Source organism: Branchiostoma floridae, chromosome 2, assembly GCF_000003815.2.
Source record: "Branchiostoma floridae strain S238N-H82 chromosome 2, Bfl_VNyyK, whole genome shotgun sequence".
NCBI classification, from domain to species: Eukaryota; Metazoa; Chordata; class Leptocardii; order Amphioxiformes; family Branchiostomatidae; genus Branchiostoma; species Branchiostoma floridae.
In genome coordinates, this window is record NC_049980.1 from 15,287,671 (window position 1) to 15,312,156 (window position 24,486).

At 41.8% G+C, this 24,486-nt stretch overlaps 3 protein-coding genes and 1 long non-coding RNA gene across 5 annotated transcripts in view; 1 reads left to right on the top strand and 3 right to left on the bottom strand.

The window, feature by feature from the left end:
* Window positions 1–6,883, top strand: part of LOC118409323 — an 8,105-nt gene extending 1,222 nt beyond the window's left edge. Inside the window, exons 2-3 of the long non-coding RNA XR_004830429.1 lie at window positions 3,090–3,252; window positions 5,136–6,883. This is a non-coding gene — a long non-coding RNA (uncharacterized LOC118409323). The remainder of the gene's footprint in view (window positions 1–3,089; window positions 3,253–5,135) is intronic.
* Window positions 6,884–8,239: 1,356 nt separating this feature from the next.
* Window positions 8,240–15,284, bottom strand: LOC118409321 (beta-hexosaminidase subunit beta-like). The gene is made up of 13 exons (XM_035810271.1): window positions 14,937–15,284; window positions 14,510–14,643; window positions 13,956–14,065; window positions 13,468–13,578; window positions 12,961–13,062; window positions 12,316–12,467; window positions 11,556–11,720; window positions 10,832–10,927; window positions 10,497–10,590; window positions 10,060–10,258; window positions 9,446–9,536; window positions 9,236–9,340; window positions 8,240–8,825 (listed from the first exon to the last, which is right to left on the bottom strand). The coding sequence occupies exons 1-13, from the start codon at window positions 15,194–15,196 to the stop codon at window positions 8,645–8,647; spliced, it is 1,800 nt and encodes a 599-aa protein (XP_035666164.1). The 5' UTR covers window positions 15,197–15,284; the 3' UTR covers window positions 8,240–8,644.
* A 452-nt stretch (window positions 15,285–15,736) lies between these two features.
* LOC118409322 (beta-hexosaminidase subunit beta-like) lies at window positions 15,737–18,671 on the bottom strand. Of its 2 annotated transcripts, none has more exons than XM_035810273.1 (3): window positions 18,508–18,671; window positions 16,822–16,926; window positions 15,737–16,267 (listed from the first exon to the last, which is right to left on the bottom strand). In XM_035810273.1, the coding sequence occupies exons 2-3, from the start codon at window positions 16,908–16,910 to the stop codon at window positions 16,099–16,101; spliced, it is 258 nt and encodes an 85-aa protein (XP_035666166.1). In that variant the 5' UTR covers window positions 16,911–16,926; window positions 18,508–18,671; the 3' UTR covers window positions 15,737–16,098. The 2 variants fall into 2 exon arrangements, with proteins under 2 accessions (XP_035666166.1, XP_035666165.1); XM_035810272.1 differs by having other exon boundaries at window positions 16,822–16,952.
* A 688-nt stretch (window positions 18,672–19,359) lies between these two features.
* The window catches only part of LOC118408625 (beta-hexosaminidase subunit beta-like), a gene marked incomplete at its 5' end in the record, with an annotated part of 19,940 nt that continues 14,813 nt past the window's right edge, over window positions 19,360–24,486 (bottom strand). The window contains 6 exon segments of the mRNA XM_035809445.1: window positions 19,360–19,945; window positions 20,426–20,530; window positions 20,638–20,728; window positions 21,254–21,452; window positions 21,900–21,993; window positions 22,220–22,315. Of these exon segments, the coding sequence (XP_035665338.1) occupies window positions 19,765–19,945; window positions 20,426–20,530; window positions 20,638–20,728; window positions 21,254–21,452; window positions 21,900–21,993; window positions 22,220–22,315 (766 nt within the window).

The window sequence follows — 24,486 nt, forward strand, 5'->3', positions numbered from 1 at the left end:
TCTTTTCTCGGATGATAAATTCTCCTTTGTAACAAATCATACACCAAGTATATGATTGTTGTGCCACATTTTGTAATGATAGGGTTTGCAGTCTAAAAGCATTCCCAAAATAGATCATGTAAAAATAAACACAGGGATTGATGTATATGTGTAACAGATATACTTATAACAACTGGAAAGCAATGATCTTGATAGAAATGTCACAGTTTACATTTGAAGATGCAAAGAGAGAGATTCTCTGTATCCTAGAAGACTTTCCTGGCAGATCGGATTCTACATTAGCACTGTGCACTGGAATCGTTCTTCTGTAGTTCCTTATTGCTTATGAGAACTGGCCTTTACATACTAGTATGTAGTAATACACGTGGACGGTAACTGGTACTTCATGGTACCTCTACGTTACCTACAGAACTAAACTTGAAAAAAACACCAACTTGAGGCTTCTGACCTTCAAAACTAAGAACTTGAAAAACATCACGACTTGTGAATATATTACTGTGGAAGCTGGTGAAGCAGTGGGTGAAGGGTACCTAATCAGGTCACATCACAAGCGCGTTTGCGATTCTAGTCCGGGTCACCGTCACGCATACCCCTGTCATGTCAAACCTGCTGCTCCTGCAGCCCCTGACAGTCTGTGACAACTGAACAAGACAGACGCTTTTAGGAACTAAATCAGAGGAGACGGACTGAGAACTGGTAATGCAACGAGGTCCCTCCAAAACGCCTGTCCCTGTACATAGGAAATGTAATTAAGTTTTATGGGAAGAATAGTCATTGCACATAGGAAATAGCTTTATTGCATTTAAGGAAAAAACATACACTAGATTCTTTGAAGTATGGAAGAACTGCCGCAGTGCATACTAATTATCATTACTGATTGACTGACAGATCGTATCACTGTGAACTCAGTTTGTTTCAAAACGCTGTTTTACAGTTTTGAATTCTAGAAGAGGTTTCACGATCCAGAGCTATTTTTCTCCGACATGGGGCCATATATAGGAGACCTGATACCTGAAATCCGATAGGCTGGATGAAAAGATCAATCATGATTGGTGGTTGTTGTTGACCTAGTGTAATCAATACTCATTACAACATATCGGCAACAGTGAGGTGGTCGCTGCCGGGAAAACCATTGCCACTCTCGCAGTTATGACAACATACAGCCCGATAATACATAAACCTGACACAGAGATATCATGTGATATAAAACAAAGTGCAAACGTGTAATTTGTTATTGGCACTAAAAGATGGGCATAGCAACGCTGTCAGGGTTTTCGTGAAGCTGTAAACTGAGATACTACCACGCCTGCCGTTACATCGTACATACTTGTTACAGTGAACATCACTGAGACATAGATAACTTTCAACGTGTTATGGTTTGGTTCAAAATATAAAAGCGACACATACAGTGTGCTTCCGACGCCAATCTGCCAATTTATGTTCTATGTCAACTTGTAATACTGAAATGTGTCACATATTCTTACATATTGTGACAAACACAAATTCTCACAGAACAAAGCTATGGGAAGCAGCCCCACTGATCCAAGGATTTACAAGAAAAACTTTAATCCATGCATGCGGTACCCGGAATCCTCTAGCCGATACTGGGTTTGGTGTTCATGTGGTTGTCTCATGATCTCAACCGTGTAGGAGTCATTCAGCCAAGATATACGTCATTGATTGTTGGCTACTCAACAAATTACTACTACTAAAGAGCCCTTTCCATTAGACAGTGATCACTGAGCGACCGTCAGTGACCAAAATTAGATTTCTGACATCCTTGACTTTTCTTAAGACAAAAAAAACAACACAAAAACGTATTAAAGTTTACTAGTTATCTATGAAATTCGCAAAGCGATCAGTCAAATCCTTGGTCGCTCGGCGGTCGCCGCGCTTTCGCAGTCTTTTTATGAAATGGTGCGTAACGAACAAAACATTGTTGGTCGTACGTCTCAATATTCTTTTTTCTCTGCGAGGTTTTGGGGTGGTTCGCCATAACATGTAATTGATAAGACAACACTGCTAGTGCATCATCTTTTGGAAGCGGGCCACTGACTTGTTTCGGCCACCATGTTCGTACTTGGCCGCAGTGTCAGCACGGCATGCTGGAAATAACCAGAATTACTGTCGGTGATAAAACAAAAAAGGTGGAGGTCACGCAATAATACGTCTTCCGGCATGCCAGCACTCACAGAATACAGATAAAGTACCCTTGATAACATTATAAAAACTTCTGCTTCGAAAGCAGAGACCAGTTTCATATCTCACATATATGTCTAGCATGCAATAGATAAATCATTTGTGAGAACGGTAAAGCTCAAGCTGGGTGTGTACAGACCTTTGGTACATGGAATTGGCTTTGGGCATATGCAGTTATATTTAGCTTGAGCAAAAATAAACTTCCACCATGTAATATTTAAAGAACAAGGCTGGCGGACTGGCACTTAACGACGGAGATCAAATGGCTTCGGAAGCACACTGTAGGTGACAAGTATTGATCATTTAATCATTTATGCATGGATCGCTGTGTTTATTGAAGTTACGCTTCGGTATTGTGCGCTTAGAAAGTTCCTAAATTTAAAACTTTTTTGTTTGCAACAAAGTGCGTTGCTTGAAATGTACTTACCAGTATGTCGATAAGTTTATGACTCTACCAGTTTATGGTCGAGTTTATGGTCTACCATTATGGTATTGGCCAGATTTAACGCCGCTCTTTCCAGGCTAGTGGTCAATGAGAGATTTTATAGGGTTGTACTTGCTCTGTTCATTTTACGCCGCCGATAAGATTATGCAAATTTAATGATCCACAAATTGTGTAATGAAAGTTAGCCATTGGTATTCAAACAAAACAGGGTATGCGGGGTAACCGAATTTGGAGATATGTGCATATGTGCATTGTGCATATATTAGCTTCGAGTAAAACCCACTATCTATATAGCCTCTTGGGAAAGTATTGGTTGTCTACATTGATGTAGTGTAATGCCGCCATTATCAGTGAATTATGACAGCTTTATTGTTAACAGAATTCATTAAGATGTGATTTATGAATTATGACAAACAGACTTGATTTTTCGTGGTTCCCTCACCAGACACGTACCTCCAGCGCGCCCTGAAACGCCAGGTGCGGTCCCTGCGGAGGATCTGCAACATGTGCGTGCTGGGCATCCAGAGGATGAAGCAGATGCAGATCAAGATTGACTCACTATCGTCAGTCAAGAAAATGATCGCATGGCACTGATCGGGAAAAGACTTGTAAGTACATTTGTTACGTCGCTCAAATGTCTGTGATCGATACTTGGGGACCTTATTCAGAAGGACCTATGTGCCGGAGCTTGGTCTGCAGAGTACCTGCATGGAACAAGACTACAAATGTTGCATTTTAGCTTCGCAACCTACGCATAACTTTCAGTCGGTCTTGAATTGGTTAGAAATCAGCAAACTTTCTGCATCGTTCGTTTCTTCCAGTAGGAAAACTAATCATCACTGACGAGGTCTAGCTCACTTGAATTTCATTCACGGAAGGCTGTGGCTGTTGTTTTAGCTCATCTGTGGTAATCTTCTGCATATGCTGATAACTTAGAATTGAAATTAATGACCAGGCCTATGTCAACCAGCTATGTAAACCCAATGAAATATGTTTTGAACCTGTTCACCAATGGATATCGGTTTACTGAAGAGGGCAGGCATCTAATAAAATGGTCATAAATCCTTCACTATATGCCATTACAACAGCTAAATGCGGCTGTCTATTTTCTTTTCATTGTATATGTTACTCATATTTTCTTTTTCAAATTGTCCTGGAAAATTCCAGTTTATTTTCAACAACTGCTACCTGCTACATATTAGCCATACTAAACATCTAAAATGTCCAAACAGATTGACTTACCAAAGTTTGTCTTGTCCAAATTCCACCAATAGCCATCCTTGACAACAGCCTCTTCATCATTCTGTGGAATCGTTTGTCTCAACTCTTCCGGATAAAGTGGCTTGGATGTTTGTTTTGGACACCCGCTGTGACAGGCGATAAAACTTCACCAAACCGACAAGCCCTTGCTGTACCACAATTCTATCTGTTGTATGAGTATTAGGAATATTCGGCACTTTGCCAACTCCTCCCACCACCCATGTCATCCCGGCGAAAGTTAAAGTTAAAGTTAAAGTTAAAGTTAAAGTTGAAGTTGAAGTTGAAGTTGAAGTTGAGGTTGAGGTTGAGGTTGAGGTTATAAAGTTAAAGTTAAAGTTAAAGTTAAAGTTAAAGTTAAAGTTAAAGTTAAAGTTAAAGTTAAAGTTAAAGTTAAAGTTAAAGTTAAAGTTAAAGTTAAAGTTAAAGTTAAAGTTAAAGACCGAGTGAGGCTGCCAAAACTAGCCATGGGTCGGACATCTTATTGTCCCTGTACGAAAGACCTCAATACGGTCAAACTAAGACAAATGTAGCGACATCGTCATTGTATAGAATGATGCACGAAATCGCACACACGGGAAGGACCTTGGCCCCTCTACTGCTTTGCTGTCCCACGGACAAGTCTGCTCAAACTTCACAGCAGGAACATCGCTGAGTTTAGAGATTATTCCTGTTGTCAGGACATTGGGGCTATTTTGGTCCAGGGGTCTGCCAAAGGGTGTTATCGGTCGGCAGGGGATAGGCAAAACAATCTGCAACGGGGAGCACGTACCGGATATTTTTGCCTCAAAATACACACGTGTTGTAACATATCATGTAAATTTAGAACTACATTCGAAGCACATTTCAGCTGGCAAGCTTCCTTGTTTGTAAGCCAACAACCATATGAGTAGTATTTTTTAACAGTTGTTCTTCACTGGCTGGTCAATACATACATCTGAATATTGTACATCGGAAACTTGTAAGATAATCGTGCAATATTAGCAAACACCACGAAAAGACTGTCATGTACAGGTTCATATCTGTATGGAACCGTTTACCGTGATATGAAATACAATCTGTCACTAAGACCAACTCAAGTAAGTTAGTAAATATGATAATGGCTAGTCTGTATATATACAAAAGAATCCCAAGTATCCTGCATTAGCAGCATAACACAATGTAAAGTTCCGTAGCCAGCAGGTATCTGAAGAGACAGCTGCAGGACCTGACACGTGTGTGACTCATGTTCCAGGGCGAGGAAGGTGCCGTGCTGGCAGCAGGAGGCTGAGGAGACATTTCGAACGTTGGGGACACATGGAACAACAGGCGTGGTGTCTCGATGTGGAGTGTCAACTTACACTTTGCATACCGGATGTCATTGGAGGAACATCGGCTTATACTTAAGGAGAGACATTCAAGTTCAACGTGTTCCTTCTACGTTTTATGAACACTTCATCATTATTCACCCCACTCCCCTTCTATGTATCTCAAATATAGCTATAAAGCTACTTTAGCGAGCACTAAATACTGGAGATTTTAGTAAATAGTATTCCTAACTCATTGCCTATTGAAAGTATTTGACACAGATGGCATTTGATGCGAGCTAAAAGCGGAAGAAAGATGGGAGCAAATGGCTTTAACGTGCACTAGAATAAGCAGCAGTAGGAAAGGTATTACGAGGTGGAGAAACATATTGTTGGCTGGTTGGTTTGCTTTTCCGAAAAAGCAGGATAGCAGGATAAGAGTTGTATGTCAGAAGCGGAGATGATAGGCAGGCAAATGCAACGACATTACACAAATTATGGCGTTTATGATAGGATAAAAGGAACTAACACATTGTTTCCGATAAACGTAGTACTATATATATTTATAGATATGCGTTTTGCATGGTTTGAGCAGGCTTTGGACTAAGTTATGTAAATATGGCTAAGAATTTCATGTCTCTATACAGGCACATTTGTGTCATACAATCATCCGCTCCAACCAAATGGACCAAACTGACAGTGTGTAAATAGTCTCGCTCCGGGCCCGGCCTGACTCAATTTTACGAGGCAGACCGTTGAAATTCAAACACAGGAAAATAACCGCAAATAATTTCATGGGGTTGGTACAATATAGGCTATAGGAGAATTCTTTTCACAGACAGTATGTACTTACCTTGCTTACGTTTCGATGTCTCTAAGACACCTTCCTCAGAGCTTCTAACTGGAGTTCTGCTTTTCGCCGCTATATGTATAGCCGACAATCCCAGTCATCCCCAGAGATGAACCTGGGCGGGGGATACAAACTTAGTCACGTTTGGGATTGTGTTCTCGCCACAAAAGTGCCACCTACATCGGCTACATATAGCAACGAGAAGCAAAATTCCAGTTAGAAGCTCTGAGGAAGGTGTCTGAGAGACGTCAAAACGTAAGCAAAGTGACTACATACTGTCTGTGTAAAGGAATTCTCATATATCCTACAGTAAAAAACAACTTAGAAACAACAATTCCCAGAAGAGATTATACTTTGGTTTCAATTTGATACTTGACGCCTATAATTAGTCTCCAAGCAAATCTTTCGGTTGGCAAGAAAATTTCTACTGGTCGAACCGGTAGCCCTGGATATTATTTCGGTCAGCGCGTGCTATCTTGCCAACTGAAAGATCAGCTGATTAGCCTGGATCATTGTCAAAAGTGTAATTACTGGTCAAAAGTGTAATTATTTGGTAATTACTTGTCAAAAGTGTAATTTCACACGTTAGCCTGGAACATTGTCAAAAGTGTAGTTACCGATCTATTTTCGCACTGGCTGCGATCCGGTCGTGTCTGTGAACAACCGTAGTGAAATCAACAACACTAATGTGAAAGGCTAATGATAGGTCTTTGCACAAGTCGTCACATTTTGCAGACCGTTCGGACCCTTGAAAAGGTTACCTTGGGCAGTAACATTAACAACGGTCAACCTGGGCAATGTAAATGCAGAGCTGTTCAATACTTGAAATAAACAAACGAAATCATATCCCAGAAAGGCTTGTGTGGATTGTGTTCAGGTTTTCTTTCTATCTTGTTTAGGCATGGGGTAGAGAGACACGTGGAGTACAGACCTAGAAACATTATGTATGTGCTGGGAGAAGATAGGATGGGAGAGATGGCAGCGATTAACAGTTATTTCCAACTTCTACCTCTGCTTATACAAAAGCCATTTTGTTGGTAATTTATTACCATACACATCATAGCATTTCCTGTTACCTTAGCATAAGTTAAAAGACGGCAAACCTGACAGGGGCACACACGTGTGGTGCCTCGTATCCCGTGCTATGTCCGTTTCAGACAGGCATGCAGGGTATGTGATCTGCCAGCAACATGTACAGATGATATTACGAGATATAGCGGGTGTCTCTCTGAGTTTATTTTGTAAAGAGGCAATCTTAAAAGTATCAGTAAATAACGCATGAACAATGCTTGTCCCCAAGAACAACTTATTTCGAATTAATATATCTGAAAGAAAGTGTGGATCTTGTTAAGATATAGAATGCTTTCTTGTCAGTTAGCGAAATTGTAAGACAGCTTGAACAAACATTCTTCCCGATACATATGGCATAACTTCTAATCAAATCCCGGTGCGTGTGAGACAGATTCCGAAACTTTGCCCCACGGTAACAGGGAACTGTAAGATAGCGAGCTTCTCAACGAATTAATTCCGTTATACCGTCCAGTCTCTAATCAGTCAACACTAGCTCTGGTATGACTATTGGAAATGGTAGTGTCTGGGCTGCTCGGGTGGGTAGTGTCGTTCCATAATCTTCACTGGAAACTAACGGTCGTTTTTATGGCGCACAGTGCCCATTGTGAATGTACACATGACTGTAAAACCATACTGAGCCTTTCCATGTCCATTAGTGCGGGGCGGTGCGCAGCTTTAACCTTATGTCAGGACATCTCCACCGGCTAGATAAAGTGCATCAGCGCATCGTACATGTAGGGAAACTGACAGTTGTACGTCAGTTATGGTCGTCCGACCCATTTTGAAAAGTCTGTGAGGATGAGCCATTACCTGAAGGACCTGATGCATTTGTCAGGACACTAACACGCCAAATGGACAGGTTTGTCGTAATAACACATAAAGGCCCTGTTATGACGTGCAGGGAGCACGTGCCCAGGATGTCAGTCGCATACGGTCTACAGCCTGTACGGTCTACAGGTATCCTAACCTCGGTCTTTTAGTCACACGCCAAAACACTTCTATGCTTATGTGCCAGTGACGTGCTCGTGCGGGGTGTTGAAGTTTTGGAAATTCAGAATTACCTAATGCATTTTCCATCATTATAGCGGTCTGTATATGTTAGACTACCTACGTCAAGAAGGAGACTGAAAAGCAACCCCTAGTGACCTTTATTTCAAAATCGTGTCTGTGCACACGTCAGGCCTGTCGTCTTGACTTTTGGCTCACATATATGATTTGCCTCCGTTGAAAGTTCAACTTAAATTCTAGTCAGCTATTGAATTGGGTTGATATTCATGAACAAACCATTATGGACTGAAAATCAACAGCAAGGTTAGCATTCTACTGACTGAGAGAGATCGTGGAGATTTCTGAAATCATGAGCACGCGACAACAAGTACTTTGCATTACAAGCACCATACTACTGCACACAGAGATTGGGATTTCGTTTGATTCCATCAGCCCAAAAATTGGGAGGCAAAGTATCTAATTGGCTATGCACTTTATTATACCAATCCAGTTCGTAATAACGAAATGATGGCTACGCTCAAAACATGTCTAGGCCAAACACTTGACCACTGCCAGGACCAAGACGTCGAGGAACATGATGTGAAACAGTCCTTCCGTCACACGCAGCCCGGATGAGGTGATGACCGGACGGTAGTTGGGAAGCTGGCTGAGGATGTTCCACTCGTACTCACAGTAGCTGGGGCCCTGGGGTTGGGCAGGGATGCCTCGCCTAGGAGTAAACGCCATCTCTTGTGAAAGGTACTATGTACAGCTTTGGGGTGTTTGGTTCGTGCCCAAATATTAATGGGACACACATATATTTTATGATAATTTATGTTTGAACGTTCTCAGTCTTCGAAATGTATCAGTACGTTATACGGGCAACATACGCAATATGGCACACTATGGTAGGCTTCCGGCCCAATACGCTGACATAGACGATAACAAAACTACCTCTGTGTTCCCTTCAAAGTCAATCTTCCTCAAAACCTTCCTGGTACTTTCTTCACAAATTACTGCTCATGTACAGAGAAAGATACAATGTTTCTGTACTTGTTACAACACAGACATGACGGGGAGATGTTTGCACCGATGAGGAAATATTCTGATGGGGAAACGTCTAGAAATCCATCTCCTTACCTGACCATCCTGCACCTCTGCTCCTCCATCCTAGGTGACGCTGCTTCACTGTCTGCCACGTCCTGTGGGCTCCACAGCCGCTCTGCTACAGCACTAGCACGGGGCCTGAATATAACAATCATTAGCCATGATGGTGCGGAAAATCCTCTCTAAACTTCACTGACAAGTATAGTCAAGGGTTCAAATTTTCTGAAAGAGAGTCAGACTTACCACATCCGAGGAATAAAATTTGTAGAATCTACCCATTCAGCCCATAGGCAAGCTTCTCCACCAATGACCAGTTGCTTCTGTGCCTCCGTCCCTAAACAATTCAATAACGTTAACTGTACTTCTTTATTCTCTATAAAAGAATGATAGATGATGAGTATCTTTATGTACGTATCATATAAGCTACGGCCAATTGTTTGGCACTACAGTAAGTGCTGGTGTGAAATATGGAAATTCTTGTAACTGATCTTAATTGATTAATCAACTAATCACCCGTTACCACAGTTCATGGGCACAGGCAGTGGCAGAGTAACTGGACAAAACATAACTAGACCAATTGCCAGAGCAGTGAATGTTATAACATAAGCCCAGTACCATATTTATCGTATTGTTGAATAAACCTGCATGGTATCACCCCTCCCCAGAATCATATATGTGTATATGATATTTATTTCATTGTCATTTTACTGCTTTATGTAGACGGATTTGAACACTGATTTTACCACTTGATGTGATGATATATGTGCATGTGATTCAGCCCATGGCTGTGAGGTGACAACACCTGTTACAGTCTAATGTTGTATTGTCTGTGCTTGTCAGTAGATAAAGCACGTTACCTTGAAAGTCGTGTGGGTCACATTCATAGTACTGCGGCCAGTCCCGCCCGTAGCTGATGTAGTTGAGGTAATAGCAGGATGACAGGATCGTTCTGTACCCGGCTGCTGTAACCTTGGCCATCTCCTCACGGAATGGTTCCCCTTGGTACCTTGTGTCGTTCCACTCCCACACATGGATGATCGTGTCCAGATTCAAACCCTGCAATATGGCATGACATGACATGACATGACATGACATGACATAACATGACATGACATGACATGACATGACATGACATGACATGACATGATATGATATGATATGATATGATATGATATGATTCGATGCTTTTGAATCTCGCCTGCCTTGTTAGCTAAGTACTACAAACTGACCAAACAATGGTCGGAAATCAGCAATATGCAAGTAACTTATGTGAGCATCACATGTTCTCACTAACCGTGAGGTCTCCAGTGATCTCGAAGTTGTCAAAGATCTCCTGCCAGACAATCCCTCTGGTCGTCTCAGGAACCTGATGAAGGATTTCAAGTATCCTGCAAGGAAATGTCGTCACCAGGTATCTGTCATCAGCTTCCTGCAAAACGTCTATCACTTTCTTATTCATATTCAAGTTTGGAAAAGGTGACTTAAGGCTGTATGTACATGTTATACAAGCACTAAATAGTTAGTCCATCAGTACGCTAAATGTGCCAGAAACAATGCAACGAGTCGTATGTAAAGTTCAAGCTGTACAAAATTTGGAAAAGGCAAAGAGAACTATAGCACAGTACCTACCTACGTATGTAGTACCCTTGGAGATCAGCAAACCCTTGCGTACTATTGGGAAACCCCTGCTGTACCATGAATTGGTGTACTTCTTCATTACTGTTCCTGTGGGTCGGACGGCAAAGGACATTTTATAGAAACGTTTTAAAGGTACTTTATACTTAATATCAATATTATGGACAACTAAAAATTTATACCATCCATTTTAATGTGCACAATAGCCACAAGTTCGCAACTTTGCTGCATTTGAATGTTGTTTTGTATGCCGCCTGCTAAAATGTTCGAGATGATGCACGTTGTTTGGTATTTACACCGTAGAAGTTTTTATAGGTAATGTAATATTTCAGAGCAGACCATTACTGTCATTGGCCTTTGTGGGTCTGCGCTAATCGGGTTTCGTCAAAGCAGATGGTGGGTGAGGTGTTTCGCCATTTTCTGTTACCGTTCTGTTGTTCAGCAAACTGTTGCTGCCACAGATGACGCCAGTAAACTGGAGCCAAGTACCTACTCCAAGCGGAGGTTAGAATCTGACATTTTGTCGGTTTGATAGCTGCCCAGTATTTACAATAAACCTAGACATAGAAGGAGAAACTTCAAGGAAATTGCCATTCCTTTTGAAAAGGGTATCAAACACCTTAGTCCACCATAACTATTTGACGGAAGCTTGTGTTTCTCCTTTCTACCTTTTTTCCAACCATACATGCATACTTCGTGAAATTAGAGTCTATATTACCAGCATTGGAAGCGGACCTCATCACCGCCCACATGGAAATATTCGTCCGCGAAAAGCTGTCGGATCTCCTCGAACAGCTTCCTCATGAAGGTGTAGGTAGTTTCCCGGGCTGGGTTGGCTGGGCCAAGATGATAGATGTCTGGTTGGAAACTCGTAGGGTAGCACCTTTAAAAAGAAACATTTATTACTTCTACTTCTTTTCGTTTATCATACAGGGGCTGTGTAACATATACAGCGCCAATGTCAAACAATGTCCGTGCAAAGAAATCTACATTGTCGAGACTGGGAGGTCACCTAAAAACAGGTTCGTTAAACACAAACGCAAGTCCAACAACCTCAGGAGTTACTCAACACATACATATAGTCAGTCACCTCGATACTCGGCCACATTGGACAAAGTGGAAATTTTGGACACAGATTTAGACTTTTTGGTACAGTAATTAAAGCAGCCATCTACATCAGGACATCTAAACAGAGGCGGAGGACACCAAAGACATTCTGCAACTCATGATCCAGAGTGGCTAAGTGTTTGCTTAAGGCAATATCACGGCCACGTCCCTGTATGCTTCAAAACTAATTGAAAATGTAAAGACCTGAACCCATGTGTTCAGTAATTAATAAATCATTGTTTCATGTTCCTGTAAATAGCACATGGCTGAACTTAAGCACAATGATTTGTACCGTTTGAGCCAAAGCAAAACCATAGTCATCATAGAATGATAGACCTTCATAAGCTTAGGAAAAAACATAGTCAACTGACCTGGTCAGAATTTCCGGATGACCTTGACCCCAAGACATCATGTGACCAGGGGTATCAAATTCTGGGATGACCCTGATTCCGCGCAGGCGCGCAAACTCAAGGACTTGGCTGACGTCATCTGGTGTATAAACGTGCTTCCTAGTGTATGCACCCTGTTTAGGAAAGGCACAGCGTTAAATGTTAACACAGGTGTTGTTGCTGATGCATCAAACTTGATAATGCCTTTCGATCTATGTGTTCTTCTCTGGCAACATGTACCGATACTTGTCTGCCATGGCTTCTGATTAACATGAACAAAAGAAAGAGTGATATATACGATAGCGCACTCAAGTTTTAAAAAATTGTGTTGACGCCCCCGCTCCACATAAATGCAAAGGCATTGATAAACACAATATGAAAGCTGGCAGGCTCATATCTTATACTTCCTGGTGATACGATAAGTTCCATAACAGGAAAACGTACAGGAGGTAAAGGAAAATCGAACATTGAAAGCGTTCTAATGTGGTGATGAAACGTTGAGTAATTGACATAAGAATTGACATCCTACTTCGTATTGATACACAGGTATCAACATTCTAAGTGTGCACACATCTGTAGATCCTGTCTATTTCAACAGATGCAGGGATAAAACGTGTGTGCTGTTACCTTTCCGCTGAGATCTGGAAAAGTGGCACTTTGGAAGGGAAAGGCCTGATCGTCCACTATGTGCCAGTGGAGCACATTCATCTTGTTGTAAGCCATGGCGTCCTGTCAGAAATAGAGCGTAACGTACTTACAAGTACTATTTTGAGTATCAATTACATTTAGGTAATATAACCCATATAAAGTTCTGAATTTTTTTGTGCCTTGAAGTTGATTTTTTGTGCCATTCTGGTCTTCTGGCAAGTGGTTCTTGAAATCCCACTGACACATATACCCATCCAACAGAAACTGTGATGAATTCTACTGCAACTAGATGACAACAAGCCTGATAGCACATTGCAACTGGGGTAACATGTATAAAGTCAAGGGTTCAAAAGGTGTCTAGTTGTTGTTGACAGTTGACTTTGCCACTGTTTACTTGTCGATACAAAGAAACCACCAGTACAGTAGTCAGCCTGGTCGCCAGGAGTCCCGTGTATGTACATGATGTGCTAGGATAGCACTACGTACCAAGTGGTTCAGAATGAACGGCAGAGGGAGGTAGTGCCTGGCGGTGTCTATCATGATGCCTCTGTGTGGAAACCTGGGAGAATCACTGATACTCGTCCCGTTGATCACATGCTGTTAGTAACAAAAAGGATAACGTTAGAATAGTATAAAGTTGTTAACAAGGTAAAAGCGTCTTTCTTATTCCCTTTTCACCGGAGGCTCCGACCGCTGTGCGACCAAAGATTTGACAGATCGCCCAACGAACTCCATAGATGAAAGAAAATACATTATTTACGTTTCTTGTGTTTTGTTTTCGTTTAGAACCTGTATATACTAGTATGTAGTAGTCTCTGTAGATGTAGTATGATACCATTTTCTTATATCAAATTGTGCCTTCTCACTACGACCTGTACTTAGCTTGTTTGAGGGTCATTCATGACAATGAAGGACTTTCATTTATTCATGCATTATTGGCGTTGGTTAAGTCTGTACATAGTGTTTGTTATTACCTTGCCGTTCTCTCCGTATATCAGTTGGCTGAAAGTTTCCAGCCCCCTGAGAGCGCCCCATGCGGTTTGAGCCCGAAGCGTTGCTCCGTCAGAATTTACCAAAATCGAGTCTGAGGCAAATGATCAATAAAACATAGTAAATGACGAAGGAGAAGAAAAGCATCTGTCAAGAGTGACTAGTTATATAATTGTTTTCCTACTCAAAGATTCAGATTATCATTGCCAGCATACTTTGACAACAATATGATGCAAGTCGCGTTTGGATGTGCCATGTGTAAGTGCATATCGACTAGACGTATTTGTCTATAGATGATCAATAAACCTCTTGTTAAAGTGGGACCAGTCATCTCCCCGTCTTCTGGCCTAGTGTATAGTTGAACGTGTTGAATGGATGGGTCTACAGTTTACAGTTGAACGAGCTACTAACGTTACCCCAATGAAAATGACCGACCAGATCAAATGAAATAATAAACTCATGTATCCATCTTATATCCCAGCCACATATAGGCCACATATGACCACCACCACATCGTAACACCCTGCCAGGTACGTACACGACTCGTCCGACTCCAGACTAGGATATCTGGTGCAGCCGCGTGTGATGGTCAGCACCAGCTTGTCCAGGATCTCGTCTCCGTCCACCCCGGCCCTGTCTTCCTCAGGGATCCAGAACAGCAACCCACCATACCTACAGACATTTTCACTTTCTTAAGATGTCGCTATTTTAAGGGGAGCATCAGCAATATTTCACAAAACGTGGTGTCTTCATCTCTTAATCATAGCAAGCCTAATAGTTTTCTAATGATTCTAGACTACATTCTACTTCCTTCGATAGCTAACTGATAAGCCGTTGCATCGTTAGTTGGGTGTGTCGAGCCAGAGGCTTTCTGATACATCGAGTACACAGTATCATTGGTGTTTACGTAATGGTAATGATCAAACAAATATCATAGCCGATGAGAAGGCGTGACCAGCACATACCTACTCAGTGCATGATCCACAACTTCCTTGCACTCGGGATCACTCACTGCGGCAGAGCTAGAGTCCGCCTCAAGCTTGAAGCTACGAGGGTCGAGGTAGTATCTTACGGACGTGGTATCTATGGACCTCGGCTGGGGCCAAACAGTTCCGCGGGCAACTTTGTCCTGACGTGCCTTTTCATACCAGGACGTCTGGTACGACCATTCTGCCACAGCTGCCTGAAGACTAAGCGCGACTAAAAATGCCAAACACGGCTTCATCTCTTTAATAGCAGAGATATCTCTGTCCACCCACTGAGGCCACTGAGATTTGGCGCCCTAGTAAAATGTGATTACATCGATTGGAGTCCAATCACTGAGTTACTTATTATGTAAACACGGTTATCTAGACCCATATTGTGTGCCATAACTTATAAGGAGGATTGAACTTAACTGGTAACCGATTGTTGGTAAAGTGTCGTAAATGCCTTTATGGCGACAGAATCACCCCCATAGTTACTGTCAACAAGGCTGACCTCTGGGCACACTTCAGCTGACACGTGGGTAGAAATGTTGATTCTGTTCGTAATTGTGACATCTTGAGATGTCACATGAGAATTTTCAAGAAGGAGAAGAATTTACTAGCTGAGGGTGAGCATCAATTCTTAAGACGAATTAGGAGGGAAATATTTCGGTCATCTTTCAAAAATGTTCCACGATGAGGCGGGTGTGATGAGTAAAGTGGCGTCTAAGTTGGTTATGAACAGCTTTGCCAACAAATGATGTCAACACTGTAAAAATGACTCAGTTCTGGAGTCACCATTCAGGAAAACAAGAAAATGTAATGCAAAATTCAGAAACTACAGCGCATGAAAAAAGAAAGATGACAATCCTTTTTTCGACGACGAATATTGCAAATTACTTACGCACTTAACCTTTAACAGTGAACTACAAAGTCTTACTTCACCGCAGCGAAGTAGGTGAGAGTAAATCAATCTATGCTATCGTTTTTCTGCAACAACACAATCATACATTGATTGATGTAGATTGTATTTCGATGGCCCCAAATGAGACAGTATGCATCCCACATTTTCACTACAACGATGTCGCCACCCTAGTGAAGTAGGAGTGTAAAGTATACTAGTCAAGCGATATGAGAGCAACTTCGTTCAGTATCGTTCTATTCACCAAAACCCTAAGGTCAAGACCAAACAACAGAACAACAACAGCTGCTGGATAAATCCCATCATCCCCAGCGCGCCCGAGGCGGTGGGGACGTAGTTGGACTCCCCTGCCAGGTTCCACTCGTACTTGCAGTAGCTGGGTCCTTGTGGCTGGGCACGGATACCGCGTCTGCAACAATAACAGAGTGCGCAATACTTCTCTCATGTGTGGGGAAAAACAATGGGATTGCGGTAAGTCGTAACGTGTATACTTTACTTGAAATGGTGCAATTGGCCTAATAGTATGCGCCATTGATGTTAATATGGCAATACAGAAAACTAAATGTCTACCACATTTCTAAGATTAAAGTACCATATTGTATCAAGAAACGTCGACAATCAGAGATGACAGACCCTTATTCATTCTGTCTGGATGCTCTCAATTCCCATTGATATACATGCCAACTCTAAGTATATAACATGGCAACTCTTCAATGTGACAAACAACTTAGCCAGCCGCAGACACGGTAAGACAGATACACACACGCGCAAGTATGGAGCACACACACACGGACAGACACACAACCTCACAGACAAACTTGTTTGTAGTTCGCAAGACACCCGATGTGGTGCAGTGACTAGAAATAGTTGGCATTGGGAGAGCCATGATACGGAGTAGCAAAAACAAGCTGTCTTATCTTAAATTCCGAACAGCATCACACAGTGGATGTGCCGTGTCCTTACCTGACCATTCTGCACCTGTGTTCCTCCATCCTAGGAGAGGCCGCGGTGGCATCAGTCAGCGTCTGCGGGCTCCACAGGCGTTCTGCCATTGCACTGGCACGGGGCCTGAGTACGTACGGCATATGTAGTGTCTAGTTGTAGGCCAAGTGGCAAGAACGAATAGGGAACGTAACCATTGTTTGTGTTTTACACAAAACAGTTGCAACATTGGTCGTGAAATGTAGGTAGTGACAGTTACGCGGTGTGTTGGCAATTTCTATTGCTTACACATTCCACTATAGACATTCGTTTTTAAGCTGCCATCTCGCTGTGACTTAAATTGGAGTTCTGTAACCCTTCACGTCATAATTGACGTCTAAACACTCTAGCTGAAGCGTAAAAAGATTTGTTTTATGTATGAAATTAGTTGAGCGCTCTGTAGTATTTTAGGCCACAATGCGAACTCACATTGAGGACGCCGCCCTATTTGAATGGAGGTGCAACCGTTGAAATTCAAACACAGGAAAATAACCGCAAACAATTTCATGGGGTTGGTACAATATAGGCTATAGGAGAATTCTTTTCACAGACAGTATGTACTTACCTTGCTTACGTTTCGATGTCTCTCAGACACCTTCCTCAGAGCTTCTAACTGGAGTTCTGCTTTTCGCCGCTATATGCATAGCCGACAACCCCAGCCATCCCCAGAGATGAACCGGGGCGGGGGATACAAACTTAGTCACGTTTGGGATTGTGTTCTCGCCACAAAAGTGCCACCTACATCGGCTACATATAGCATCGAGAAGCAAAATTCCAGTTAGAAGCTCTGAGGAAGGTGTCTGAGAGACGTCAAAACGTAAGCAAAGTGACTACATACTGTCTGTGTAAGAGAATTCTCATATATCCTACAGTAAAAAAAAAAACTTAGAAACAACAATTCCCAGAAGAGATTATACTTTGGTTTCAATTTGATACTTGACGCCTATAATTAGTCTCCAAGCAAATCTTTCGGTTGGCAAGAAAATATCTACTGGTCGAACCGGTAGCCCTGGATATTATTTCGGTCAGCGCGTGCTGTCTTGCCAACCGAAAGGTCAGCTGATTAGCCTGGATCATTGTCAAAAGTGTAATTACTGGTCAAAAGTGTAATTATTTGGTAATTACTTGTCAAAATTGTAATTTCACACGTTAGCCTGGAACATTGTCAAAAGTGTATTTACTGATCTATTTTCGCACTGGCTGCGATCCGGTCGTGTCTGTAGCTGTGAACAACCGTAGTGAAATCAACAACACTAATGTGAAAGGCTAATGATAGGTCTTTGCACAAGTCGTCACATTTTGCAGACCGTTCGGACCCTTGAAAAGGTTACCTTGGGCAGTAACATTAACAACGGTCAACCTGGGCAATGTAAATGCAGAGCTGTTCAATACTTGAAATAAACAAACGAAATCATATCCCAGAAAGGCTTGTGTGGATTGTGTTCAGGTTTTCTTTCTATCTTGTTTAGGCATGGGGTAGAGAGACACGTAGCCGGGGCGACTAGAAACGAAAAACTTATTTAATTGTAATATAATATACAGGAGCCGGGGCGACTAGAAACGAAAAACTTATTTAATTGTAATATAATATACAGGATGTTTTTGTTTCTAGTCGGGGGGGAGCGTATTGGACTAAAAAGTATTTGCGTATCGGTTCCGTGGAGATACCTTTTCCTCCGGTTTTTTGCACGTCCCCGGCTTCCCTGGAGTCTTGCATACCGCGCCGTGGTGTTTGCGATCTCCACTTTCCCCAAAGTAGCCCGAAAGGCGACCCTTGTCAACAGATCGCTATGCCTAACTCATACTAAACTCATTCCGTCCGCCATCTTGGATCAATTAGTGCCTCGTATCCCGTGCTATGTCCGTTTCAGACAGGCATGCAGGATATGTGATCTGCCAGCAACATGTACAGATGATATTACGAGATATAGCGGGTGTCCGGTGCGTGTGAGACAGATTCCGAAACTTTGCCCCACGGCAACAGGGAACTGTAAGATAGCGAGGTTCTCAACGAATTAATTCCGTTATACCGTCCAGTCTCTAATCAGTCAACACTAGTTCTGGTATGACTATTGGAAATGGTAGTATTTGGGCTGCTCGGGTGGGTAGTGTCGTTCCATAATCTTCATGTAGGGAAACTGACGGTTGTACATCAGTAATGGTCGTCCGATACATTTTGAAAAGTCTGTGAGGATGAGCCATTACCCGAAGGACCTGATGCATTTGTCAGGACACTAACACGCCAAATGGACAGGTTTGTCGTAATAACACATAACGGCCCTCAGTGTGACGTGCAGGGAGCACGTGCCCAGGACGACAGTCGCATACGATCTACAGCCTGTACGGTCTACAGGTATCCTAACCTCGGTCTTTTAGTCACACGCCAAAACACTTCTATGCTTATGTACCAGTGACGTGCTCGTGCGGGGTGTTGTAGTTTTGGAAATTCAGAATTACCTAATGTATTTTCCATCATTATAGCGGTCTGTAGACTACCTACGTCAAGAAGGAGACTGAAAAGCAACCCCTAGTGACCTTTATTTCAAAATCGTGTCTGTGCACACGTCAGGCCTGTCGTCTTGACTTTTGGCTCACATATATGATTTGCCTCCGTTGAAAGTTCAACTTAAATTCTAGTCAGCTATTGAATTGGGTTGATATTCATGAACAAACCATTATGGACTGAAAATCAACAGCAAGGTTAGCATTCTACTGACTGAGAGAGATCGTGGAGATTTCTGAAATCATGAGCACGCGACAACAAGTACTTTGCATTACAAGCACCATACTACTGCACACAGAGATTGGGATTTCGTTTGATTCCATCAGCCCATAAATTGTGAGGCAAAGTATCTAATTGGCTATGCACTTTATTATACCAATCCAGTTCGTAATAACGAAATGATGGCTACGCTCAAAACATGTCTAGGCCAAACACTTGACCACTGCCAGGACCAAGACGTCGAGGAACATGATATGAAACAGTCCTTCCGTCACACGCAGCCCGGATGAGGTGATGACCGGACGGTAGTTGGGAAGCTGGCTGAGGATGTTCCACTCGTACTCACAGTAGCTGGGGCCCTGGGGTTGGGCAGGGATGCCTCGCCTAGGAGCAAACGCCATCTCTTGTGAATGAACTATGTACAGATTTGGAGTGTTTGGTTCATGTCCAAACAGATTATAGGGACGTGATAAGTTCATGAACGAGTTCTTGCATTAACACAAGCTTAGAACATGGATATATAGCATGTTTTTTTAATGATAATTCATATTTGAATGCTTTCAGTCTTAGAAATGTACCAGTAAGTCCATCGTTGGACGGGCAACATATGCAATATGGCACAGCCTCTCTGGCTTCCCGTTCAATCCGCTGACAAAGACGATAATAAGACTGCATTTGCATTCTCTAGGTCAATCTTCCACAAAACCTTCCTGGTGACTTTCTTCTCAAATGACTGCCCATGTACAAAGAAAGATACAATGTTTCTGTACTTTTTACAACACAGTCATGACGAGGAAATGTTCACAGAGCGTACCGATGGGGAAATATCCTAATGGGGAAACGTCTAGAAATCCATCTCCTTACCTGACCATCCTGCACCTCTGCTCCTCCATCCTAGGTGACGCTGCTTCACTGTCTGCCACGTCCTGTGGGCTCCACAGCCGCTCTGCTACAGCACTAGCACGGGGCCTGAATATAACAATCATTAGCCATGATGGTGCGGAAAATCCTCTCTAAACTTCACTGACAAGTATATAGTCAAGTGTTCAAATTTTCTGAAAGAGAGTCAGACTTACCACATCCGAGGAATAAAATTTGTAGAATCTACCCATTCAGCCCATAGGCAAGCTTCTCCACCCATGACCAGTTGCTTCTGTGCCTCCGTCCCTAAACAATTCAATAACGTTAACTGTACTTCTTTAATCTCTATAAAAGAATGATAGATGATGTCATAGATGATACGTATCATACAAGCTACGGTCAATTGTTTGGCACTACAGTAAGTATGTGCTGGTGTGGAATATGGAAATTCTTGTAACCGATCTTAATTGATCAATCAACTAATCACCCGTTACCACAGTTCATGGGCACAGGCAGTGGCAGAGTGACTGGACAAAACATAACTAGACCAATTGCCAGAGCAGTGAACGTTATAACATAAGCCCAGTACCATATTTATCGCATTGTTGAATAAACCTGCATGGTCTCCCCCCTCCCCAGAATCATATATGTGTATATGATATTTGTTTTATTTTCATTTTACTGCATTATGTAGACGGATTTTAACGCTGATTCTACCACTTGATGTGATGATATATGTGCACGTGATTCAGCCCATGGCTGTGAGGTGACGACACCTGTTACAGTCTAATGTTGTATTGTCTGTGCTTGTCAGTAGATAAAGCATGTTACCTTGAAAGTCGTGTGGGTCACATTCATAGTACTGCGGCCAGTCCCGCCCGTAGCTGATGTCGTTGAGGTAATAGCAGGATGACAGAATGGCTTTGTACCCGGCTGCGGTAACCTTGGCCATCTCCTCACGGAATGGTTCCCCTTGGTACCTTGTGTCGTTCCACTCCCACACATGGATGATCGTGTCCAGATTCAAACCCTGCAATATGGCACGTCATGATATGATATATGATATATGATATGATATATGATATGATATATGATATGATATATATGATATATGATATGATATATGATATATGATATGATATATGATATGATATATGATATGATATATGATATCATATATGATATCATATATGATATCATATATGATATCATATATGATATCATATATGATATCATATATGATATCATATATCATATCATACGATACGATGTCACAAGATATGATATGATATGACTTCGTATGATATGATATGATATGATATGATATGATATGACTTCGTATGATATGATATGACTTCGTATGATATGATATGATATGATCTTGCCTGCCTTGTTACCTACTGCAAACTGACCAAACAATGGTCGGAAATCAGCAATTTACAAGTAACATATGTGAGCATCACATGTTCTCACTAACCGTGAGGTCTCCAGTGATCTCGAAGTTGTCAAAGATCTCCTGCCAGACAATCCCTCTGGTCGTCTCAGGAACCTGATGAAGGATTTCAAGTATCCTGCAAGGAAATGTCGTCACCAGGTATCTGTCATCAGCTCTCTGCAAAACGTCTATCACTTTCTTATTCATATTCATATTTAAGGTTGGAAAATGTGACTTAAAGCTGTATGTACATGTTATACAAGCACTAAATAGTTAGTCCATCAGTACGCTAAATATGCCAGAAACAATGCAATGAGTCGTATGTAAAATTCAAGCTGTACAAAATTTGGAACAGTACCTACCTACGTATGTAGTACCCTTGGAGATCAGCAAACCCTTGCGTACTATTGGGAAACCCCTGCTGTACCATGAATTGGTGTACTTCTTCATTACTGTTCCTGTGGGTCGGACGGTAAATGGCATTTTAGATAAACATAAACGGTTTAAAGGTGCTTTATACTTAATATCAATATTATGGGCAACTAAAAGTTTATACCATCCATTTTAATGTGCACAATAGCCACAAGTTCGCAACTTTGTTGCATTCGAATGTTGTTTTGTATGCCGCCTGCTAAAATGTTCGAGATGATGCACGTTGTTTGGTATTTACACCGTAGCAGTTTTTATAGGTTATGTAATTTTTCAGAAAAGACCCTTATCTTCATGGAGCAGACCATTACTGTCATTGGCCTTTGTGGGTCTGCGCTAATCGGGTTTCGTCAAAGCAGATGGTGGGTGAGGTGTTTCGCCATTTTCTGTTACCGTTCTGTTGTTCAGCAAACTGTCTGGTTGCCACCACTGCCCTACCATTGCGAACTTTGACTTCTTTATCAAACTACCCCGTCCGTATGTTCGCACTCTCTGGGATTTCTCAAAAATTGACTACGCCACACTTGTTGAGTCCTCCACAGATTCGAAATGGTTAGATATCTTTTATTGTAATTCTGTTGATGCTGCCTGCAACATGTTGATTGATCTTATTTCCGAAACAAAAACAAAGTCCGTCCCTAAGAGAAATATCACAATAAGACCTCGAGACAGACCATGGATGACAGCTCGAATAAGAGAACTTATGCGTAAACGCGACAAAAGTCATAAAAAGGCCAAATTATGTAACAGTCCCTCTCTCTGGGCCTCTTACCGTAAGATAAGGAATAAACTTGTTAACGAGATAGCTTCAGCTAAATTGAATCATAATACTCGCGTAACAAACTCACTGTTAAATTCTCCTACAGGAAGTAAAACATGGTGGCATTTAGTTAAAACCATTTATAGACGCAGTGCGACAACCACCATTCCCCCACTTAAGTGTAACGATCATTACATATGTGATTCAAGCGAAAAGGCTTCAGAATTCAACAGATATTTCTCCCTCCAATCTACAATTGATGATACTTATGCTAGATTACCGACTTTTGACTACCTGACCAATGCACGTTTGTTTATCTGTGAAACTACTGCCACTGAGGTTGAACTATATGTCTCCGAGTTGGACGTCTCCAAGGCGTACGGCTGGGATAACATCGACAATCGTTTCTTAAAAATTATCTGTCCATACATATCTGACAAGATAGCCTATGTCTTTAACCTATCGATTTGTCATGGAATATTTCCCGAAGTCTGGAAGAGAGCGAATGTTGTGCCTATCTTTAAAAAAGGCGATCCTTGTTTAGTGTCAAACTACCGCCCCGTTTCGTTGTTGCCTACCCTATCCAAAATTCTTGAAAAAATAATTTATAAACATCTGTACAACCATCTAATGTCTCAAAATCTGTTATACTCTTATCAATCTGGATTTATCAGGGGGGATTCAACTGTAAATCAGCTTGTCTACATCTCAAACAAAATTCTTCATGCCTTTGACGAAAATAAAGAAGTTAGAGCTGTCTATTTGGATTTCTCAAAAGCTTTCGATAAAGTTTGGCACAAAGGTCTACTCTTCAAGCTACAACGAAATGGGGTGGAAGGTCCTCTTCTTAACTGGATACAAAGTTATCTCTTTGGTAGAAAACAACGTGTAACAATTGAAGGTCAAAATTCTGATTGGAGTGAGATAAGCGCAGGTGTGCCACAAGGATCAGTGCTCGGTCCACTTTTGTTTCTCATATACATTAATGACATGATAGAAGGCCTTGACACCCACTCCTTTCTTTTCGCAGATGACAGTTCCCTTCTCGATGTTGTTGAATCCCCTATCACATCAGCAAATAGACTTAACTCTGATCTCTCTAAGATATTATCCTGGACAACTACGTGGTTAATGGAACTCAATCCTTCTAAAACCATCGAAATGTGTTATTCTACAAAGGCTAAGCCCCCGACCCACCCACCCCTTTTCCTTGGTAGTGTACAAATCAAATCTGTTAATTGTCATAAACACATCGGGGTCCATCTTTCAGCTACTATGACATGGAATACTCATATATCTAAAATGCTAGCAAACGCATCTAAAAAAGTCTCAGTCTTCAGTAAACTCAAATTTAAGCTCCCTCGTAAAGTTCTGGAAATTATATATAAATCGTTTATCCGTCCTCTACTTGAATATGGTGGCGTAGTCTGGCACGGTGCA

Excerpts from the sequence above, each read along its gene's own strand:
- LOC118409321 (XM_035810271.1), bottom strand. The coding sequence starts at position 15,196 with ATGAAGCCGTGTTTGGCATTTTTAGTCGCGCTTAGTCTTCAGGCAGCT. Across the intron at positions 12,468-12,960 it reads TTCCAGATCTCAGCGGAAAG|GGTGCATACACTAGGAAGCA; the intron begins GTAACAGCACAC and ends TTTCCTAAACAG. Across the intron at positions 8,826-9,235 it reads CAGAGGTGCAGGATGGTCAG|GCGAGGCATCCCTGCCCAAC; the intron begins GTAAGGAGATGG and ends GTTTACTCCTAG.
- LOC118409322 (XM_035810272.1), bottom strand. The coding sequence starts at position 16,943 with ATGCCGTACGTACTCAGGCCCCGTGCCAGTGCAATGGCAGAACGCCTG. Across the intron at positions 16,268-16,821 it reads CACAGGTGCAGAATGGTCAG|ACGCGGTATCCGTGCCCAGC; the intron begins GTAAGGACACGG and ends TTATTGTTGCAG.